The 23,479-nt window shown below is 35.2% G+C and overlaps 1 protein-coding gene across 3 annotated transcripts in view; it reads right to left on the reverse strand.

Annotated features, from left to right (window-relative positions):
- The window catches only part of RAB5A (RAB5A, member RAS oncogene family), a 30,694-nt gene that overhangs the window by 5,739 nt on the left and 1,476 nt on the right, over positions 1 to 23,479 (reverse strand). Inside the window, exons 2-5 of one of the 3 annotated variants that reach the window (XR_004344079.1) lie at positions 21,106 to 21,362; positions 6,318 to 6,488; positions 2,060 to 2,211; positions 1,627 to 1,749 (exon numbers count right to left, since the gene is read on the reverse strand). Coding sequence is in view for 2 of the 3 variants with exons in the window: in XM_030328857.2 (XP_030184717.1) it covers positions 1,627 to 1,749; positions 2,060 to 2,211; positions 21,106 to 21,268 (438 nt within the window). In the remaining variant the exon portion in view is untranslated. Of the gene's footprint in view, positions 1 to 1,626; positions 1,750 to 2,059; positions 2,229 to 6,317; positions 6,489 to 21,105; positions 21,363 to 23,479 lie in introns of those variants that run through there. The other 2 variants (XM_030328858.1, XM_030328857.2) reach the window with 2 other exon arrangements.

Consider the following 23,479-nt stretch of genomic DNA (forward strand, 5'->3'; position numbering starts at 1 on the left):
TTACTACTCCAACTTGACTACCTATAATCAGCAACTGGGTAATAAGCAATTACTACTAAAGGTAATAGGGAGATAACAGCACTCTTGTAGGATACCTTTTCAAATTTCTTTTTGCCTTAACTTCTTGCACTATTCCATTCTGATTCATGTGATCTGACATTAAAATTTGATTTCAAATAGTGAGTTCCAGAGGGTGGAAAATTCTCCTATTCTAAATATAAAAGTCTCTTAGATCTCTATAGCAAATTTTATTTATGCTCATTACTCACAATGAAGACAAAGGGAATCCTAGTATCTAATACTGGCTTCAAACACTAAATGGCTAACAATATTTTGAGTATGTCATGAACCATTCCTTTAAAAATTACTATATTTTTGTCATGCTTTACATTTTACATATATTATTGCCTTTAAGCCTCACAGTTGTGAAGAGCAACCAATTATCTTTCCAACTTAAAGGAAAAAAAATGAGGTTCCTTTGAATTGTGTGAGAGGGCCACTTTTGACTATAACTTAACTGCTCTATCTCCCACACTCTATGCTGGGGACGAACCATCTCAGGGTAATAGATATTATACCTCATAGGACTGTAACCAGAATTAAATAAAATCACAATTGCAATGGTAGCAATATGCTCAGCTTACTACCTAATGGTGCAAGAAATAGTAGTTCCCTTTCAGTCCATGTACTCCACCAACAGCCATCATCAAAGACAATTATGCCACCACTGATACTATATGTATATAGTACACACTATATATATATATAGTATATACACATACACACACTATATATATACAGTATAGTATGCAGTGTACAGTTTCTACTATATACCATATATAGTAGAGAAACTAAAGAGGGAGAGAAGAGGGAAAGTTTAAAAATGTCTAACTAGGGACATTTGTTTTAAATAATTTTACTTTAGGGGTGCATGGGTGGCTCATTGGTTGGGTGTATGACTTTGGCTCAGGTCATGATCTCATGATCTGTGAGTTTAAGCCCCACATTGGACTCGCTGCTGTCAGAGCAGAATGCACTTGAGATTCTCCGTCCCCTTCTCTCTCTGTCCCTTCCCTACTCATGCTCTTTCTCAAAAATAAACACAGGTAAGTAAATAAATAATTGTGCTTTATTTTGCAGAAGGGAACATTCTTAGTTAGCTAGAATAAATAACCTATAAGTGGATTTTTGAGCCTTCATTTTTGAAGGCCTTTTAAGAACCACGTAGTATAAGCTGTATGTGTATATATGTATGTATGCTAATATAAACATTGGCAGATAAATAAAAAAGGTTAGGAAGGATACTAAAGTATGTGTGGGGGTGGAGGGATTAGGGTAGGAGGCAGTCAGTAATCTTTTGCTTTATAGATTTCTGCACTATTTGTGAAAAATCACTTCTTTTGTAATTGTTTAGATCAACAAAATCTTTGAGAGTATTTATATATTACAATTATGTGAAGATATTTAAAAATTCAGATTTGTCATGAGAAGCATTTTATTACATACAGTAGATCAACATTTCCTTAAAAAACTGATATTTTCTATTATTTGCATGGCTTTAAAATAACTAATTCAAGTGTAGATACAGAAGGAAAATTTACAATACATATGTGCCTTCAAACATACCTGGAAATCGACAGCTCTTTTATTTGCAAGGTCAGCCTTGTTTCCTGATAAAGCTATTACAATGTTAGGACTGGCTTGCCTCTGAAGTTCTTTAACCCAGTTTTTGGCTCTGGCAAAGGACTCCTGGGAAACAAAGAAACAGCTATTTGGCACAGGGTCAAAAAATGGTTAGGGAGAGTCTCTGTAAGTAAGACAAAGCTACAAACTCTTCAATGTAACTCGGAAAGAAGTGCTTAGGATTATTGTATTATTTGAGACAATTTCATCTTTTTTTTTTTTAATCAGTTCTTCCATCTCATGAAAGCTTTGGCAGAAATGTCATGGTTGGGTATCGAAAAAAAAAAGTTAAAAAAAAACTTTTCTCTAATTGAAATTCTGAATACAAGAAATGTATAGTCAAAGTAGTTTCAGTGTAGAATACATTTCTACTTACCTCATTTGTGATATCATATACAACTATGGCTGCTTGTGCTCCTCTGTAGTACATTGGTGCTAGGCTATGGTATCGTTCTTGACCAGCTGTATCCCATATTTCAAACTTTACTGTTGTGTCATCAAGACACACAGTTTGGGTTAGGAAAGCAGCTGAAAGAAGAAAATGTCTGCAATAAGTTTAGCATCATTTCCCCCCTAATATTTTCACAGTATAGAAACCACCTGGACATAGGATACACTGTACATGCACAGTTAATAGTGGCTTTAGACACCTGAGAGGTCTGTGCTTCAAAGCTTGATATACATACATGCTTGTTAGACCTTCATAGTAAAATCAGATTCAAAGATTTTTCTATATTCTTAAAAAGTTTATTGTAACACTAAATAGGTTTAGTAATATTTCTTAAATCGCTCTACACATTACAAATTTAAGAATTTTTTAATTTTAAAACAGTTCAAGAAATATACACTGATATTCTTGAAAAATTGCAAGGGGCGGGGAGCTGATAGAGAGGACGGGCATACCTATTACTACACCACCTACATTGTCAACCCCACGCCCCCTGCCCCATTCTCCTGGTATTTATTGGCATAGTCTGGTGATTTAGTTCCAGTCCTTTATGACTAAGTATTTTTTGTTATGATGTTTTTCCTTCAAAACATGATAAAACTTTAATTTTCATAATCGTTATGAACTCAACCTAAACTTAATTTGTTAAATTCAGATTCAATATTAACTCCTGTTTCAGTCCTTGCCATAAGGACTTTTTGCATATGTGCTCTTTCATCAGTTCTTTTCTTAGATTTTAACAAGAAAGTATCCTTTTTTTAAAAAAGTAATTTCTACACCAAACATCAGGCTCAAACTCATGACCAAGAGTTGCAAGCTCTACTGACTGAGCCAAGTAAAGTATTATTTTATGGAGATATTTTTGCTTTTAAGGTTAAGAAGTTCGCTGTCCAATCTTGCAAATTACATATCATTTATTTTCTGAACTGCTTCTTGAGAATAGGAAGTAAAATTTCCATCATAATCCTCTTAGCTCTAGAAATAAACATCAGGAAAAACACTGTAATGGATACTTTAAAAAAATGAAAAGAAATTGATTCATAAAAGGTAGTTTATAATCAAGTGAATTGAACTTTAAAATATCAGTTGTTAGGGGGTGCCTGGGTGGCTCAGTTGGCTAAGCATCCAACTCCTGATTCCAGCTCAGGTCATGATCTTATGGTTCCTGAGAGAGAGCCCTGCATTGGGCTCTGTGCTGACAGTGCAGAGCCTGCTTGGAATTCTCTCTTCCTCTCTGCCCTTCCCCCACTCATTCTTTCTCTCACTCTCAAAATAAACTAAAAATTGTTAGAGTAAGTTTCTAAGTGTAGCTAGCTGCACTAAAATAAAGATACTTAGAACCAGACCTACACTTAGCCATTTTTTAGCAGCATGCTGACATCTTACAGTTGTTTTCCTTCATTAACTTTGGTAATTAATCCTCTGCTACTCTATCATTCATTATAAATTAGTATGCCCTCCCCTTTTACTTTCAGCTCAAGGGGTGATTATTCAACTTTCTCCCAAACTAGCACAGAATTAAGTTATAAAATTTTCTAAAACTCTGGGGTGCCTGGGTGGCTCAGTCCATTGAATGTCAGACTTTGGTTCAGGTCATGATCTCACAGTTCATGAGTTCAAGCCCCGCCATCAGGCTCTGTGATGACAGCTTGGAGCCTGGAGCCTGGAGCCTGCTTCACATTCTGTGACTCCCTCTCTCTCTGCTCTTCCCCTGTTCACACACTGTCTCTCTCTCAAATATAAATAAAGGTTAAAAAATTTTTTTTTCTAAAACCCTGTCCTATCATGCAAGAGAATTATGATCCATTTCTGTAAACTGTAGTTTATCTAGTGATGTCAATTTTTCATAAGTGATTCACTAGTTAATATCACATGTGCTGAATAAGCCAAGTCTAATTAGATATTTTATTTTACCTTAAATATAGTATTTATTTTTCACTGTATTTTTTATAAGGTCAACTGGTTGCTGGCTTTATATTAGCAACTATAACCTTCTCAGTTTTATAAATGTCATAATTGGAAATATCTTTATCTTAAGCAGATTCTAATGAATAGTTCTGTGAATTCTCAGAAGTAGCTAATCATAATTAAAATATGTTCTAATTCATTGACCTTAACATACAAAATTAGCAAAAATATTCCATTTACTTAAATCCTGTATATATGGTAAAGGACACCAAAAAAAGCACCATGTCACTTTTTCAGTCATGAAAAGTTCTTCTGTAGAATAAAAAAATATTTTTAAACACTTAAGCCTCAAAAACAATACTCCTTTTTTTCATAAAATGAAAAAAGGAAAAAGATGCATCACAAACTATAGGCTATTTCTCAAACTATACTGTTTGATGCAACTTGGAAAAAAAAACTGGATAATTTGCATTCAGACTGTTTTCTCTTTTCTATGTTCACAAATACACTGGGAGTAAAAACATTCATTTACACTTCCATAAATCAACTCTAGGCTCAGAGACATAATTAATAGTTATGCTGCCTTAAAGGAAATATAATCTGAATCTCAAACCAGTTAAAGATATTACAAAAGGCTACCAATCTTTTTTTAATAAATGCATGTACAAAAATGACAAATAAAATACAGGCAAGGAAATTTCAACAAATACATTAAAACAACAATAACCCATAACTGTAGATTCACAATCACAAAGCACTCACACCAGCAGGCTAAAAAAGAAAAACCATGTATTTAAATAAATGACAAAAGGGCATTTGAGGCAATATCCATTCCTAATATACATGTAGGAATCTTCCTTAAAGTTTATCAAGTGTCTATTGTAAGCCTGAAATTAGCATTTTGCTTAATAGGAAAGCACTTAAACAGTCTCTCTAAATCTAGAAACCAAACAAGAATGTCCACCATCACCATTATTTATTAACATTTCAAATATCCTTATAATAAAATAGATTATTGTGGGGTGCCTGGGTGGTTCAGTTGGTTAAGCGTCCGACTTCAGCTCAAGGACTCAGGTCATGATCTCGCAGTTCTCGTGGGTTCGAGCCCCGCATCGGGCTCTGTGCTGACAGCTCAGAGCCTGGAGCCTGCTTCAGATTGTGTCTCCCTCTCTCTCTCTGCCCCTCCCCCACTTGTGCTCTGTCTCTGTCTCTCAAAAATAAATAAATGTAAAAATAAAAAAATTAAAAAAGATTATTGAAAAGAGATTATTTTTAAGAGGCATGACTGACAAGGAAATCCAAAGGCATTAACTAAAAAAGAACAGATAAAATAATGAGTTCTTTAAATGGGCCAGAACAGATCAAAGTCAACAGCCTTACAACACACTGGCAATAACCAGGGTTTTAGTTGTTATGCTTGGAGGAAAATGGATCCCAATTATATTAACAAAGAACAAGAACAATCAATTCACTTAACTCCTCTTAGCATCCTTCATCACACCCTATTTAATAGCCCCCAACTCTGTGCCATGAACATTTTCACATTTTTTATAAACACTGATTTATGTAATCTTTTTCTTCTAGACTAGGAGTCTCTTGGGAAATTACTGTTAGCTATTATTCTCCATACCCAATAATAAAAATCCCAGTTCATATAAATATTCAAAATGTTTGCTAAAAGAAGTTCATAAAAGATATGTCTATTTTGGGGGTATCTTTGATAACATCTGAATAGACAAATAGTTCCCAAATGGGGAAAAAAAATAGACATTTCAAAAGGCCTCTCTTTACCCAAGTTATTATATAACTAACACAGTATCAAACAAAATACCATCAAGATCTCTTTAACTTGGTTAACACCATACTGTTATTCATGTGCTATGATAGAGCATAATGATGGGGGTGGAAAAAAAGTAACAGTATTAAGAGGCCAGGGGGATGGGGTTTTAGGGTACATCAAAACCACATTAAAACAATTAAAAGTGCTGTAGTGCCACAAGAACAGAAATATTATGTTATGGGACAATTCAGCGTTATTGAAACATTACATATTGCAAGGCCATCATGATTCCCTAATGTTCGCAAATTTTCAAATACCTCCCCCATAAAACTTAACTTCCCCCATAAAACTCAGTGAAGTACAGCTGACATCTTCAAATCCTTAATGCTTCTAAAATCACATTGCTAATCATTTATAAAGTTATAAAAATAAATTCTGACACTCAAAATATACACTACTACATCGATACTGTAGCAACATTAACCACCACCAACTTACCTTAATCTGCACAACCACTTTAATTTATCCAAAACGTCTATTTTCTGGCTAAGAACCATCACTTTCTTAGACCTCTTCATTTTCTCTTCACTTCATCACCAGCACTAGCAGTTGGTTTTCTTTTCGGGCCCATATTTCACAAAGAAACAGCTTTTATCACTTCGAGAGTTACTGTGTACGCGACGACAAGTAGAGAAAAACAAAGCTGTGTTGAGATGTGGGTGCTGGCCTGTCTAAAAGGCTCCCTCTTTGAGCTACAAGATCAGTTCCTATTGGTAAGCCTGGCAGCAAGCAAGTAACATTTCAGTTTCAGCAACACTACAAATTAGCAAATCACAGACCTTGCAGTCAGCTGAGATAGCTGAAACTGTAAATGTTAAATCTGCAAATACCAAAGGCCTATAATGTGCAAGACCTTCATAAATAATAAGCAAGGAAGAGACACTGCAATACAATGAGCCAGGGGAAAAATATCCAAAGCATTATCCGGATAATAGCATTATCCAAAGGTTAATAAATCAGAGTTTAATCTAACAACTAAAATGATTCTACATGAATTGAACAGAAGGGCATAATAGAGAAAAACCAAGGAACCAATACCACCCCAACCCTCAACTTTGTATCAAATCTGATAGAAAAGGATTATGTTATTAGAATTGACCAAAAATCCTATATGACTATCAGTTTGATTACATAAAAAAATGAGATTTTATCTGCCAACATGTATCATACACCCATAACACAGGGATGAACACATTTTTGGAAAATTTCTACAGTGAATATTAAAGGATTAAATTTTAATATGTAGATAGCTCATATAAATCTTCAGCAAAACTCCCAAAGCATCAAGGATAAATGTGTAAAGAAAATTCACAAAAGGAATATAACCTAAGGAAAAAAAAGTCAACATCACTAGTAACAAAATCATCCTTACAGCAAAAAGTCAAAAGAAAAGTTATTTTACTTCCTTATGAAAAAAAAACCTTGAAAAAGTGTGGCAAAAACTCACATTGCTGGTGATATAACTGTTTTGAAAATAATTTTGCCAACATGTAGCAAAATAATGAAAATGCTGACACTTGTTAATCTAGTACCTCATGGAATCTCCAAAAGATGGTATGGGGAGCAGGAGAATAGGAAGAAGAAACCTTTAGAAAGAAAGAATTTTGTACTTAACAATTAGAAACAACCGAAATGTATAAATGCAAAGGTACTGGTGACTTCGTAGGTATTAAATAGCAATTACATTAAAAATGGTTATAAAATAACCTTTAATTGCCAAAAAGTAAAAAAAATATATATATATATATATAAATTCCTGGTAGGTATATGGTACATCTATGTAGGAACATGACCAGAAGTGCACAGAAAAAATTAAAATAACAGTAGTCTCCTCACAGTAGAATCATGACTGAATGTTCTCCCTTATACGTAGTGGATTTGAGGCCTTTCAAAACTGAAAGGTAAGGAATAGAATTGCTAGAGAGAAGGGTCTTGGTTGAGGTTCTCAGAAGCAGATCATAAAATCCAAGTTAGAGACTGTTTGGGAGTGATTTGCAGAAGCAAAGTTTTTTAGAGGCAAGGAATTTAATAAATGAGTTCAATGGATCTGAATCAAACTCCAAGATGAATATCCAATCAGGGAGAAGGATGGCAGGAATTGACCAAGCAGCATCAAGATTTTAATATGTAGATTAAAGCAGGTACCAAAATTATCAGGGTAGAAACTGGCTTGTTGGGAAGAGTATCAATAGCAGTAATTGAGTATAATGGATTTTCTCAGATAAGCACTGACTTCAGATAATAAAATTGTACACAGAGAAGAATATACGGAAGTCTAAAGCTAACAGCAGGCAAAATAAAAAAACTAAGCCTATTATTATTTCCCATTAAAATCATATGTGCATTGTGAAGAGTACCCAGTGGATTATGACAGCAAAAACCACGTATTCAGGAAAGAGTTACATTTCAGTTAATGTAAGAAACAGAAGGAGGATAAAAAAAGACTAGGGCAGACAGGAAACATACAGTAACTAAACCCAAAAAGAAAATACTCCAAAAGCCTGGCAACAAGGTAAAAAAAAAAAAAAAAATTTTTTTAATGTTTATTTATTTTTGAGAGAGAGACACAGCATGAATAGGGGAGGGGTCAGAGAGAGAGGGAAACACAGAATCTAAAGCAGGCTCCAGGCTCTGAGCTGTCAGCACAGAGCCCAACATGGGGCTTGAACTCACAAACTATGAGATCATGACCTGAGCTGAAGTCAGACGTTTAACTGACTTAACTTTACCTAGGTGCCCCAAGCTAAAAAAAATTTTTACTAGACGGGTACTATGTAAAAAGATGGCAATATTTCTAAAAGCAAATCCATCTTACGAGATGATCTATAAATCACTAATCACATAAGATTCATTCTTAATCAATGAGCATCTAATAAGAGATTGATATTCAGAATACATAAAGAAATCCTACAATTCAACAACACAAAACCCCAAACATCTAATTAAGAATTGGGCAAAGAAATACACATTTGTCCAAAGAAGATATGCAAATGACCAAGAAGCTAATGAAAATGCTTAACATCACTAGTAGGAAAATGAAAATCAATACCACAATGAGACACTAGTTCACACCCATTAGGACAGCTATGATCAAAACAACAGAAATCAAAGAGCTGGCAAGGATATGGAAAAATTAGAACTCTTGTGCACTGATGGGAATATAAAATGGGGCACTACTGTGGAAAATGACAGATTCTTCAAAAATATTAAGCAGAATCACCAGATGATCCAGCAATTCCACTTGAGTATACACCCAAAAGATGTGAAAGCAAGGACTTCAACAGATACTTGTATACCAATGTTCACAGCAGTATTTATTCACAATACCCAGAAGGTGGAAGAAAACCCAAAATCCACAATGAAGGATCAATGGAAGATAAGCAGAATGTGGTCTTTATTATACATATGGTGGAACATTATTCCGTTGTAAAAAGGAAATTCTGACACATGAGAATATGGATGAACCTTAATGACATCTTAAGTGAAATAAGCCAATGACAAAAAGACAAATATTGTATAATTCCCCTTATATGAGATTCCTACACAGTGAAATTCTTAGAGGGAAAATAGAATGGTTATTTGCTACGGATAAAGGTGGGGGAGAATGGGAAGTTATTGCCTAATAAACAGAGTGTCAGTTGGGGAAGATGAAAAAGTTCTGAAGATGTTCAGTCCTGATGGCTGCACGTTAATGTACTGAATGTTCCAGAACTGTTACTTACTTTTGTTACTTTCATTATTATTAACGCTTATTCATTTTTGAGAGAGAGAGAGAGAGAGAGAGAAAGAGTGTGTGTGTGTGTGTGTGTGTGTGAGCGGGGGAAGGGCAGAGAGAGACAGGGAGACACAGAATCTGAAGCAGGCTCCAGGCTCTGAGTGGTCAGCATGGAGCCTGATGCGGGGCTCAAACTCACAGACGGAGAGATCATGATCTGAGCCGAAGATGGATGCTTAACCGACTGAGCCACCTAGGTGCTCCTATTTTTATTTTTTTTAAATGTTTAAACTATAAACTTTATGTCATGCATATTTTACAACAAAAAACATCCAACAACACCTAAAGGCAACTGCTGCTAAATGAATTGCAATCTTGGAAAATATTTAAGGATACCTAACTCTCTTAAAGGAATCTACTAATCAGGACATAAGCTAGTCACATGTTACCTGCTGAACATTACCACGGTAGTATTTCTGATACCAAACTATGAATATTGTTTTTAAATTAGTCTTAAGAATTTGAGTTTGGTTAGTATTAAGTTAGGGCCCCAAACCTGAACACTCTATGATGGGACTGATAAAATCAGTAAATGAACCTTCAAGGCTAAGAATCTGTGCTTATCCCACCACAAGTCCAAAACTTATAAAGTCTTTTCTCACCAGATTGGATTTATATAACAAGGATGTATCAAATAATAAACTGGGAAGCAGAATGAACACATTACAAAGAGGAAAGGTGAAGAAAGGGGAGAGGTTGTGAGAAGTTACTAACTAGTTTTCAGACAAATGTTCTCCAAGGAACATCAATACAGAAAAAGTTAATGAAATTAACTTAGCTTTAAGGGATGTGTGTCTTTGAAAGACATTTTATCTGTGGACAATAGGTACTGTATTAAATGGTTTAAACAGTACTTTATTAAATTCCCGTAATATGCAAGGAAAAGACACTTCTGGCTTCCAGGTCTGCATGTATGGTGCTTAGAAGTAGCCACACCATCCTAACAAGTAAAAAGATGAACTGAAAAATTGTCAACTCTTCTTTGATCTGTAAGAAAATTGAGGGGAGAAGGCAATATGCTACTCCCAAAATTGTACAGAAAGGTGGATATGGTAAGGATAACCTCAGAGCAGAAGGATGAGCAAACCAGCTCAGGTAGAAAAACCTAAGCTGTAATTGACAAATTGCTAGAAATTAAGTGTGGCCAAGTCAGAGTTAAAAACTCCAGAGGCAAAAATAAACAATCCAGACTACATCAAACTAAAAAGCTTTTGTACTTTATTTTTTTTTAGTATTTTTTTAATGTTTGTTTATTTTTGAGACAGAGGGAGACAGAGCGCCAGTGGGGGAGCGGCAGAGAAAGAGGGAGACACAGAATCTGAAACAGGCTCTAGGCTCTGAGCTGTCAGCACAGAGCCCCATTCGGGGCTCAAACCCACGAACCCTGAGATCATTACCTGAGCCGAAGTCGGATGCCTAACCGACTGAGCCACCCAGGTGCCCCAAAGCTTTTGTACTTTAAAGGAAATCATCAACGAAGTGAAAAGGTAACCTGCTGAACAGGAGAAAATATTTGCAAATGATGTATCCAATAAGGGGTTAATATGCAAAATACGTAACAAACTCCTACAACTCAAAACACCCAAGTCTGATTAAAAAATGGGCAGAGGACCTAAATACTTTTTTCCAAAGACATACAGATGGCCAACAGACATACGAAAAGATGCTCAACGTCACTAATCATCAGGGAAATGTAATTCAAAACCACAGTGAAATATCACCTCCCATCAGTCAGAGTGACCAGTTAAAAAAAAACAGAAATAACAAGTGCTGACAAGGATGTGGGGAAAAGGCAACCCTAGTGCACTGTTGGTGGGAATGTAAACTGATAAAGACACTATGGAAAACATTAAACATTAAAAAATATTAAAAATAGTAATACACAATCCAGGATTCTCACCTCTAGGTATTTACCTAAAAGGATATGAAAATGCTTATTTGGAAAGGGGGAAGCTTCTTTTTTTCCCCCTTCTCTTTAGTGATACACCTTCTGCATTGGGTTTAAGAACCTAGCACTTAATGCTTCCCCAACCTCAAGGGAACCTCTCAGATCATTAAAGTATTACTGTCTTGAAGTGACTCTTTAATGCTTAGCAATAAACCTATCCACTAAGGAAGCTTAAAAGTTCTAATATTTGTGAATTTTACAACACAGGAATGGAAAAGGACAACTTAAAGAAGGGAGAAAAGACAAGGAAGATTTTAACTCCCAGAGTTAACACTTACAAGAAACTTGTAATCTTAAAACATATTTAAGTTGAGCAATGACAAAAAAAAAAAAAAAACAACTGGAAGTATCTCCAAGGGAGGAAAAAATTGATGAAAAGACTGGAATCCTTTTGATCCCATAATCATTAGATAAAATTATTTTTGGTTCAGTAACTACATCTAGAACTCTATCTTACAGAATTAACTCCAGAGAGAAAAAAAATATTCCAAGAAAATGTCCACAATTAGAGGATTACTTAAAACAGCAATCAAAAATACAAATATTAAATGTCCAACAATAAGAATATGGTAAAAAAATGTGATATTACCAGTTACTAAAATAAATATGAATAAAACAGAGATACTGAGAAATTAACATTAATAAATGAAATAAAATAGAATAGCATCTATTAAAAATGAATTCACATAAAAATATCATGAAGTTATAGTTAACAGAAACACAATGGGCTCTAAAAATATGAAAAGATTCTTGATCTTCCTCATAATATGGCAAAATGGCAAAATCTACAAGTCTCTTTTGAGTTAATATACAGTAACAGGCACATTCTGTACATTGTTGTTGAAGGGCTGTCAGAAAATTATATCAGAACTACAAATGTATGTAACCTTTTATATAGGCAATCAACTTCTAGGAATTTATACCATAGAGATACTTGGGATACATCTGAAAGTACTATGAATTATTTACTGCAATACTACATTATATTAAATTAAATTATATTAACAGCCAAAAATCTAAAACAATGTGCAAATTCAAAACTAGAGAAGTGACTTAAATATACATTGATATGATCCATGCAATGGAATACTGTTCCACCTAAGAAAAATGACGATGCTCTTCATAAAATGATATGGATAGATCTTTGACAGAATGTGTTCTCCAAGATGGCCTCAACAAGATCTCCCACGCCACATTCTTCTTACATGATGCTGACATCCCTCCTTTGAATCTGTGAGTCTGTAACTAGAACATGATTGATGCTATCTATGTAACTTCTGGGGCAAGGTCATGAAAGGCCACCCAGCTTCACCTGGTACTTTTTGGGACACTCATTCTTGAACCAACCCATCAAGCTGTGAGGAAACTCAAGACAGGTGTTCTGGCTGAGGCTCCAACCAATAGCTAGCAGCAGTTGAGATTGAGGGCTCCAACCAATAGCTAGCAGCAGTTGAGATTGAGTCTATCTAGCCCCAGCACTGATAGCAACCCATGAATGATCAGAAAACCATCTACAAAGCCCACTCGATTCCCAGAACCATGAGAGGATGAAATGATTTTGCTCTAAATCATCAAGTTTTGTGGTTGTTTCTAAGAAAAAAAAAAAAGTCACGTGACTATTAAAGTGAAAAATATAAGCTACATTATAGTAGCCCTGATATGTTTCAAATTGTATTAAATGGGGAAGAGACTATATAGATTAAAAGTAATAGTAACTTCCCAAGGGCATATAACAAATTTACATTGTCTTGGGTGGGGGACGGAGAGAACCCAGTGGGTTAGGAGAATATAGGAAAGAGAATTTTTAGTGTAACCTCATATAACCGTAGTAAGGTCCTAGTAAAATGCTGAGAAATGCTAAAGGTACCCAATAATTAATATAGTGACTTGAGTCCCATATCATCAGATTATCCTCTTCTTTTTGAGTCCAAAAGCACTTGCTATCCTCAAGGATAGAAACCATGAATAACTGGCTCCTCATCCTGCTTCTACTTTCCACATCTGTATTACCTTGAAAAGAGGGTGAATGCTGTTTATCAACTTATTTCAAATATTGTTTTATAAAACTTGTAAAGCACTAAGGATATTCATTTCCAAAATCCAATATGTAGCTTCAGTAACACTTTCATCCTGAGAAATTTAATAATTTGCTAGCTAGTTCGTATTTATATCAAGCTAGCCAATGATCAAACTCCCAAAACCTCTTGAAATTATTTCCTATTGCTTTTCTCATTCTTACACATTCTTATTCTCTCCACCAAGAGGTCTGTAATAAAAGCTCTCAATGATGACTCCAAATTAGCTTATCCTATGTTAAATTCAGTACGCATCACAAGATTGTATATAAGTAACAGCTGATTATTATAGTGTAAGATGCAAAAGGAGAAAAGAAACATTTTTCAAAAACAATGTTTTCTCTATTTTTATCAAGTCAGAATTCTTATTCTATTAACGAAGTTCTTAAAAAGCTGCCCATTCTCTCTCTCCCTCCCCTGCTTTCACCCTCTCTCCCAAAATAAATAAACCTTAAGTAAAAATAAATAAATAAAAATAAAGTTTCCCAACCCACCACATCAAATCACTCAAACCAAGTATCTTATGTGCCTCTGCTGTCTACCGAAGGTCAATTATCCACAAACCTTAAATGTTCAGAACAGAGTCAACAACAGAAAGGTAGCAACAATAGTCCGAATGCAGCCAAAATAGATGTCATGAAGTCCAAGCACCAAAGTTTACGCAAATTTACATATTTCTTCAGTATGTAACTGAGAATATACTTCCTTTATATATATGTATGTATCCTTTTTTGGGATATATATATATATATATATATATATATATATATATATATATATATATATATCTAATAAATAAAAAAGATCAGTCAGAAATTTAGGCCTAATTTAAATAGTGGTATGTAATACCACTTTTCATACCTTATGTGTACTCAATCTGTCTCCCATCCTAAACTGTAAGATTTGATTTCTAGTATTTAGCACAATGTTAGGAGCTTGGTAAATTTGTTGAATAAATGAATTTTAAAGAAGTCTGACAATCTTACTTCCCAGTCTGTAAGAGAATAAAAGCAGCAAATTAATCAACAGAGGCTGTTCGCTATAGTTAGAGCTAACTGGCAAAAATCATTCTACCAAATAGCTTTGAACACTTAAGCAGCACCAGAGGGCAATCAATGAATCAAGTAAGACAGGACAAAAACTGATGTTCAAAAACTGAAATTATGAAATAAATTTTAAGAGGAGGAAAAGATTAAAATGTACTGATTATACTGTTTAATGTGGAAAGTACACACTAAAAAAAAAAGCCTGCTCTAGAAGAATTCTTACTTACAATCCTCTCATTTTACAAATGTTCGAACAGGGCTCACAAAGTGTCCATAAAAGGTTGCCAAGACTAAAAACAAGATTACAGACTCCTAAGTGGCAGCAACGTTTAAATACTCCTGTATAACATTCTGAAGTAGGATACTAGAAAAAAAATTAGTTAATTCTATTAAAAAATCATTTTTTAGGACAAAACTCGTATAAACTGATATAAAGTAGCCAATCTCTACCAACTTCTCTCAGTAATACAACCTATCTCAGATACTGAATACATACTTTCTAGAAGGAAATAGTACCATGCATAAAGATAATATTCTTTCACTTGAAACCAATGATTAACTTCCACAAATTTTAATTCTCACTGTATTAGAAAGAACAATGAACATTTCAAACACCATTTTTCTAATGAGTCAAAAACCATATGCTTATGGTCTGTCTCTATCTAGGTCTTCCATCCTTTCTCAAAAGTACTTTTAATTGAGAGCAATGTGATGAAAAAAGATAAAGGTAATAAATGTAAGGGTTACAATTACAGACCTTTCTCAAGTCACAATGGGGTTAATACTGATAAACCCATCACGTTGAGAATTTGGTAAAAATGAAAAATTAATTTAATACACCTAACCTACCTTTGCTCAAATGTACTCAGAACACTTATGCTAACCTTCAACTGGGCAAAATCATCTAACACAAAACCCATTTTATAATGAACGGTTGAATATCTCATGTAATTTTTTTTTTTAATTTTTTTTTCAACGTTTTTATTTATTTTTGGGACAGAGAGAGACAGAGCATGAACGGGGGAGGGGCAGAGAGAGAGGGAGACACAGAATCGGAAACAGGCTCCAGGCTCTGAGCCATCAGCCCAGAGCCCGACGCGGGGCTCGAACTCGCGGACCGCGAGATCGTGACCTGGCTGAAGTCGGACGCTTAACCGACTGCGCCACCCAGGCGCCCCTCATGTAATTTTTTGAATACTGTACTAAACATGAAAAATGGAATGGCTGTTACCGGTACAGAATGGTTGTGACTGTATCGGTTATTTGCCCTTGTGATCACGTGGCTGACTGGGAGCTAGAACTCACTGCCATTTCCAAGCATCACAAGAGTATTGTACCAAATACTGCCGGCTTGGAAGAAAATCAAAATTCAAAGTATGGTTTCTACTGTCTGTATTGCTTTTACACCATCATGAAGTTGAACTAAGTAGAACCACTGTAAACTGGGGATCATTTGTATACAAATCAGTCTTTCTGAAGGCTAACAAGTGAAGGGCAACAGTAGAAAGTTTACTACTACAGGAAGAACGTAAGTTATTCAGATTTAAATTTTCTGGCTGGCTTTTCTTTCTCAGTTTAGGAGACAAGTTTAATATCTGAATACATTTAGTATTCTATTTAACAGTGTAATTTTCCCCTGTGAGAAAACTTCCACAAATAGCTTAGTTCATGTGGGTGGCATGCATTTAATGTAATATACACGACTAACTAGTTTTGTGAAAACCAATAAATGGAGAGGGAAAAATTAGTAAGAATTTACCAAGCAGAATTTTAAGAAACTTAGTTGTACATGCTTATACTATCCACTTGAATGAATCTGCAAAAACTTCATTTTTAGGATGGCTCAAATTTAGTTAAGTACTTGCTTTTATAAAGTTTTTAAAGTCTTATTTGTTCCTATAAATTTTATCTTCCAGGGGTGCCTAGGTGGCTCAGTCAGTTAAGCATCCAACTTTGGCTCAGGTCATGATCTCACAGCTCATGAGTTAGAACCCAGCATCAGGCTTTGTGCTGACAGCTCAAGAACCTGGAGCCTGTTTAAGATTCTGTGTCTCTCTCTTTCTCTGCCCCTCCCCCACTCGCGCTGTCTCCTTCTCTCCCTCTCGAAAATAAACATTAAAAATTAAAAAAAAAGTTTCATCTTCCAACAAAGAAAATCTAACCATAAAAAACTTATTACTGTCATATCCTAAATCAAATGCCATGCACTATATGGAATAGTCATAATTCCAAAGTAATGTCATGCTGTAGCAATATAACAATGATAAAAATGACTCAGCAAAAAGTAATGGTGATGGTAGTGGTAACAGCTAACATTTAATAAGCATTTTACTCTGTATTACGCACTGTGCCAAGAAATTTATATGTACTTTCATTTCACCCTTACTAAAAACTTTTCTAGTTAGATACATTATTTCCATTTCATGTGAGAGCTGAGTCTGACTTACCTATGATCAAGCAGCTAATATGTGCCATGTGCTGGAACTACAATTTAAAAAGGCACTTGTTTCTTTAATTAACTTAGTGTATAATCAGTCCTTGATTACTTTTGGCAATAAAGGAGAACAGCACTGGTACAGATAACTGAAAACTATACAAAGTCCCTTAGTAAAGAGAGACAAAGCAGAGCAACCCTGATGGGACAGAGAAGGGGCCATACTCTCTTAAAGGGCCTACCAGGTTAACAGAGTTGAGGGAAGGGGTTCCCATACAAAGAGATACAAGTCATGTGTGATGTTACCAGGACACAATACTTGTAATCCTCAAACTGGAGTAGCTGAACAAACAACATGTTTTCAAAAACCCTACTCAAACCGCAGTTTAACAAAAAGCAATTATTCCAAAAACTTTAGTGTAAATGTAATACTCAGAACACAAAAAGCAGTGGTTCTCAAACTTCAGTATGCAACAGAATCACCTGGGAGACTTGTTAACATTTAAGATTACTGGTCCCACTTCAGTGTTTTGGTTCAATATAGGACACAGGAATTTGCATTTTTAACAAGTTCCCAGGTAATGCAGATGCTTCTGGATTACGGAACATTCTGAGAACCAGTGCGCTAAACCAAACCTCAAAAATAACAGTTACCTGCAGGAGGAATGTTAATATTCTCCCGTACAGTTCTGTAACCTAAACTTGTCTGACATTCCTTTGATGATCAGTGCATTCAAAATTAAACTCTGGTATCAAACATTTACCTTTCAAAAGAAAAGGAGTTGAATGACTGCATCTTATTTCATTGCATATTAAAAAAAAAAAAAGGTTTATTTACTTATTTTGGGAGTGGGCAGAGGGCGAGAGAGAATCCCAAGCATTCCCTGCAATGTCAGTGCAGAGCCTGACACAGGACTCAATCTCACAACCCTGGGATCACGATCTGAGCTGAAATCAAGAGGTGGACGCTGAACCCACTGAGCCACACAGATGCCCCTTCACTGCATATTTTAACCTTGCTCTGACTTACGTTGAAGATCCACTTGTTTATAAATAGCATTTAAATGTATTTAAACAATATTTTTTTTGACAGGAGTAACTCACTTGAAACCTTTAAAGTCTTACAGTACTCAAGGTGTTAAGTGAAAGATGAACAGCCCTATCCAACAGATATTTACTGAGGAGATACTGAGGAACACAACCATATGAACCAAATGCTCCTTGCTAACCTTCTGGGCTCTTTTTTTTTCTTTTTAGAGAAAGAGAGGGAGAGACAGTGTGTGTGTGTGAGGGTGGGGGAAAGGGCAGTGGGAGCCTGACGCGGGGCTTGATTCCACGACTCTGGGATCGTGACCTGAGCTGAAATCAAGAGTTGGATGTTCAACCAACAGAGCCACCCAGGCGCCCCTGGGTTCGTCTTAAACAATAAGAACATAAATGTCCTGCAGACTTTAAATCCCTACAAATAAGCTAGAACTCCCCGAAGTATTAAACCCAACACCTAACTACTTAACTTTATTATGAGTGCTATAGGGCAAAGGGGCAATTGTATAGGATGCAGTGAGACAACATTGATTCTTAAATCGAGCTATCATGTTTAGAACTGCATAAACTACCCTGATATTCTTGATGAAGGTAAGGCCCTAGAATACACAAACTCAAGAGAATAGCATATGATTTCAAACATGAAAATTTTAAGTTAGCTCTTCAGACCATACCTAATGTTAGTAGGTATAAACCATCAAAAAATAAAATGCAAACATTTGGCTAAGTTCATTTGTTAGGTAAGTCTTACCACACATCAGCCAAAACAAAAATATATATTACTTACAAGTTATGGACTTGGGGTGTTGATAATTAAATAGCTCAAACCATGAAATCCTTACAACAGAATACTAGTATTGTCCCTAAGGGCGAAGAGCTGTTATCAAAGAGCATAAAACAGCACTATTAAAACATATCTAATCAATGTCTTAAACCTTAAGCTTACACTATGTCAACTATGTCTCAAAACAAAAACAAAAACCCAGTGCTCACAGCTATAATCATAATGGCACTGTCAGACTTCCTAAAAATTGGTCATCTATAACATAAACTGTCCAACAACCGTTAACAGAGAAATTTGGATATAAATCCCTTCTAAAGTTGGTTTTAAAAGTCAATTTGCACAAGTAGAAAATATTAAGGAAGCTTTAGATATAGGAACAAAACACTTGAAAAATCCATAAATGTAGATCACCTGATTTGTGTTAAATGGAAATGCAGATTACATATACGCATACAGCATTTATCAGATCTGTATATTTACAACTCACTGACAGGGTTCAATTTTTCTTACAAATGTCCTTCTTTAAATATCATTAGGACAAAGTACATTTGGATGACCATAATATCCAAAACAAAAACAAAGATTCTAGTCTTACCCTCCTGAGGCTCTTGCAGTTCCCCAGGAATTAAGTTCTTTACTATATAGTGCTTCAGTGTTGTTAATGGACTATGCACTGTGAAGAGGGGGAGGGTGGCACAGAGCCAGTCCCAAACCTATCTGGCCCAGGTATTTAGCCTAGAATGCATATGAACTTTGGGAAATGCTGCCACTGACAATTACTTGACAAGCGATACTACCTTGAGAGATATTTCATTCCTAAACCAAATGTGTGTGTGTGTGTAAATGTTCTAACAAAAAAATCACAAAGAATGTATGTTGTTCATTACATTTTTAACTCAAAAGCTCAATGATGTGGACTACATTTTTGAAGGTCACCCATTATAAAAAACATAAAACACTGAAACAATATAACACTGTGTAACTTGATAAATACACAAATGAAAGCAGATGACAAACACATTGCTACATCTATTAAAGTGGAAATACCACCTATGTACTGTATTTTCTGTACGCAGGGAAGTCAGGAGGTAGTACAGTTTCACAAACTATTTCATTAGAAAGGTCTGAACTATGAATAAAATTATCAAGTGTACCTGAGAACATACACTAAATGCACAACATAAAGTTATATTCCTAAAACACAGATCTAAAGTTGCTACATATTAGCTGGGTCACATATTTCAGAAGTTTGACTTTTCAAAATCTATTTACGTATACCTTTAAAAATATAGTACTGCTTAATTACACACACCTTGCAAAATATTGTGAATCTTAGAGCTGTGTGGTTCCTCTGATATTACCTAATTCAAAAGCTTCATTTGACAGATGAAACTGAGGCACTGAAAAAAGTTTTGCTCCAATGCTATATAGCTGTGAATCTGATTAATTCAATCACCAATCTCCTGTCTTTATCCACAACACTGCACTATTAGTTGTCTCCTTTGTCCTGCCTCTTACCTTCCCCTCATCCCCTCTCAACCCTACCAAAACCACTGTATCCATGGCTTACTCTACCTCTTCCTCATCTTTGATCTCTCTCTCCAGGTCCCATTTCCCTTTCATGTCCCTTTCCATTGACCACTGACTTTTTCTCTTCAAGTTTAATAAAATTTAATTAATTTTACTAATCAGTGTTAATATACAAATAGTCTAGTTATTTAGAATTAGGATTTTAAGGTTAATCTTCACTATTTATTATTTTCATTATTCATTCTAAAGCCAATATTATTCAGCACAAACGTATTAATTCGAAGAAGCTTCTAATCATTATCAAGAAACAGGTATCGGATCAAATTTAATTACTTGGGACACTGACTCTGTTCATGCTTGTATCTGTAGTCCAGCTTTTACACAATCATCTTGGGGATAACCAGGAAATCAAAACGTAGAAAGATACTACCTAAACAAAAATCAAGATAAGTTTTAAAGCTTGAGGTCTGCTGAATGGTTTTCTTCACTGTGTGACCTATTTAGGTATTCATCATCACACAACTGGAACTGCAAAATCTTTTTTGCCAATGTATGATTCAATTAAATGAAGGGAAAAAAGAAAATCTCACCCCCTATGGTACTCTCTTGAAATTCATGAAACTGGCCCTTCACAAAACGAAGCACTAGGCTTGATTTGCCAACAGCAGACTCTCCCAGAAGTACTAGTTTGAACTGGCATATTTTATTTCCAGTATTTGGCCCGTTGGGTCTTGTTGCTCCTCGATTAGCCATGTCCAAATTTGAAAGAAGTCCCTAATTTCAGTCTTTTAAATGAACTTCCAGGATGCAAGGTGTCAAATTTTTTTCTTTCTGGATGTAGAGAAACCTGTAAAGAAACAAATATTGTATTATTAAACACACAAATCAGTAAACAAATCTAATGTTAATCACTTCAGTAATTTTGCCTATCACATATGATAATTGTAACCTCTACAGGACACCGATTCCCATGTATTTAAATTCACCACCTTTGTACTGAAATAATGTAAAAGTATGAGACTTAAGCCTAAAATCCTGCTATAATTTTCAGATCAAAAAAAGATTTAAAGCTAATCTTTATTTAAGACTCAACTTTGTACCACGTAGTTAAGTACTTAACATACTCATTCAACAATCCTAGACTGTTACAATCCTTAAAAATGAGGAAACAGGCACAGAGAGGTTAAGTAACTTGACTGAGGTCACATAGTTACTGTGACAGAGCCATGACAGAGTCACAACATAGCTGTGTTTCAAACCCAGTCAACCTGAGAGGTGACTTAAGAGTTCAGGTTTTGGAGCCAGACTAGATGGGTTAAAACAGTTTTGGGGAAAATTCAGTTCATAAATGGGAAGTTCTTACAACAGATCCTAGAACATAGTAAGAACTCAATAAATGTTGGCTATTATTATTTGAAGGCCCCTATTAAATTGTACAGTTTTTGATTAATGGTAATGTCAAAGTAACAAATATTTTGTTTGTGTGTCTAGTAGCTAAAAGACTTAAAACTGTTTCCTCATGTGCTCAAATACATCATACATGGAAGTGTTAACAGTGGTTTTCTATGTGGTTAGCTTATTGGTGTCTTATTTACTTACACTCTTCTGTAGTTTCGGGGCTAATAATTAAGTCGTTATTTTCCATTTAACACATTTAGAAAAAACTGGCCTAAATGGCAACTTCTGTCTCTTTTCTTAATAACTACTGCTAATTTTCAATCTGAAAGGAATAAGGGAACATTAAAAAGGACTCTCTTCCGGGGCGCCTGGGTGGCGCAGTCGGTTAAGCGTCCGACTTCAGCCAGGTCACGATCTCGCGGTCCGTGAGTTCGAGCCCCGCGTCAGGCTCTGGGCTGATGGCTCAGAGCCTGGAGCCTGTTTCCGATTCTGTGTCTCCCTCTCTCTCTGCCCCTCCCCCGTTCATGCTCTGTCTCTCTCTGTCCCAAAAATAAATAAACGTTGAAAAAAAAAAAAATTAAAAAAAAAAAAAAAAGGACTCTCTTCCAATCTACTCAAAAATCACAGTTTTCTTATCTTTAGTCAAAATCTGATTATGTGCTTACTAGTAATACTAAACCTGATGATTCCTCCCCCTAAAAAATCACTGTTATATTTGGGTACCTCATATAAGAAATTTGCTTTCCCCATGAAATGAGGTTATATAAAACTCCCTCTCGACAATGGATTAATAAATACCAATGAGACCTTATATTTGAGACAATAAAATCACCACTGCCTTATCTCAACAGCAGCTTTGCAGAGTTCTTTTAGTAACACATACTGAACTATTTAAACGTGAAATGGTATGTCTAAGTTGTTTCTAAACAGTAGGGATATAAATAAAACACTACTGGCCATAGATAATTTAAAGCAGGTGATGGGTTCATTCTACTATTCTCCCCCTCTTTTGTGTACTTTAACATTTTTCTGTAATAAAAAAATGCCCCAATCTCCACACTGACTCCTCACCACATTAAAAAAATATTGGATTTGGTGATGTAATCTTGACTGGGTATACTGAAGTCTCCCATTTCCAAAATACCTAACTAACTTACATAGCTGCTGAATTAAATGAGACAATATATGTTAAAAAAAAAAAGTCTCTAATACAGTGGCCAACACATAACAGGGACTGAAAAAAGGCAATTAGAGTGGCTCTCTGATAAAAAGAACATCATGCAGACTAAACATGTGAACACACCTTTAGATATTTCAATACCAATTGAAATATTTCCCAGTTGTCTCACTACCCACAAAACAGCAAATTGAAATACTCGTCAGGGACAACATGCTCCAAATTTTCAAGGCCCAAAATTTCAGGGAAAACATGAGACTCCCATTAAAAAAATTAAATTTTTTTTTTTGCTGTGCCTTTTAAGGGTTAAAGCTGTTGGAACAGATCTCTCTCCAACACTCTAGAGCAGGAAATAAATGTATAAAGTTAGCACAGTAAGGTTAAAAATC

Source organism: Lynx canadensis, chromosome C2 (genome assembly GCF_007474595.2).
Source record: "Lynx canadensis isolate LIC74 chromosome C2, mLynCan4.pri.v2, whole genome shotgun sequence".
Classification (NCBI taxonomy): Eukaryota; Metazoa; Chordata; class Mammalia; order Carnivora; family Felidae; genus Lynx; species Lynx canadensis.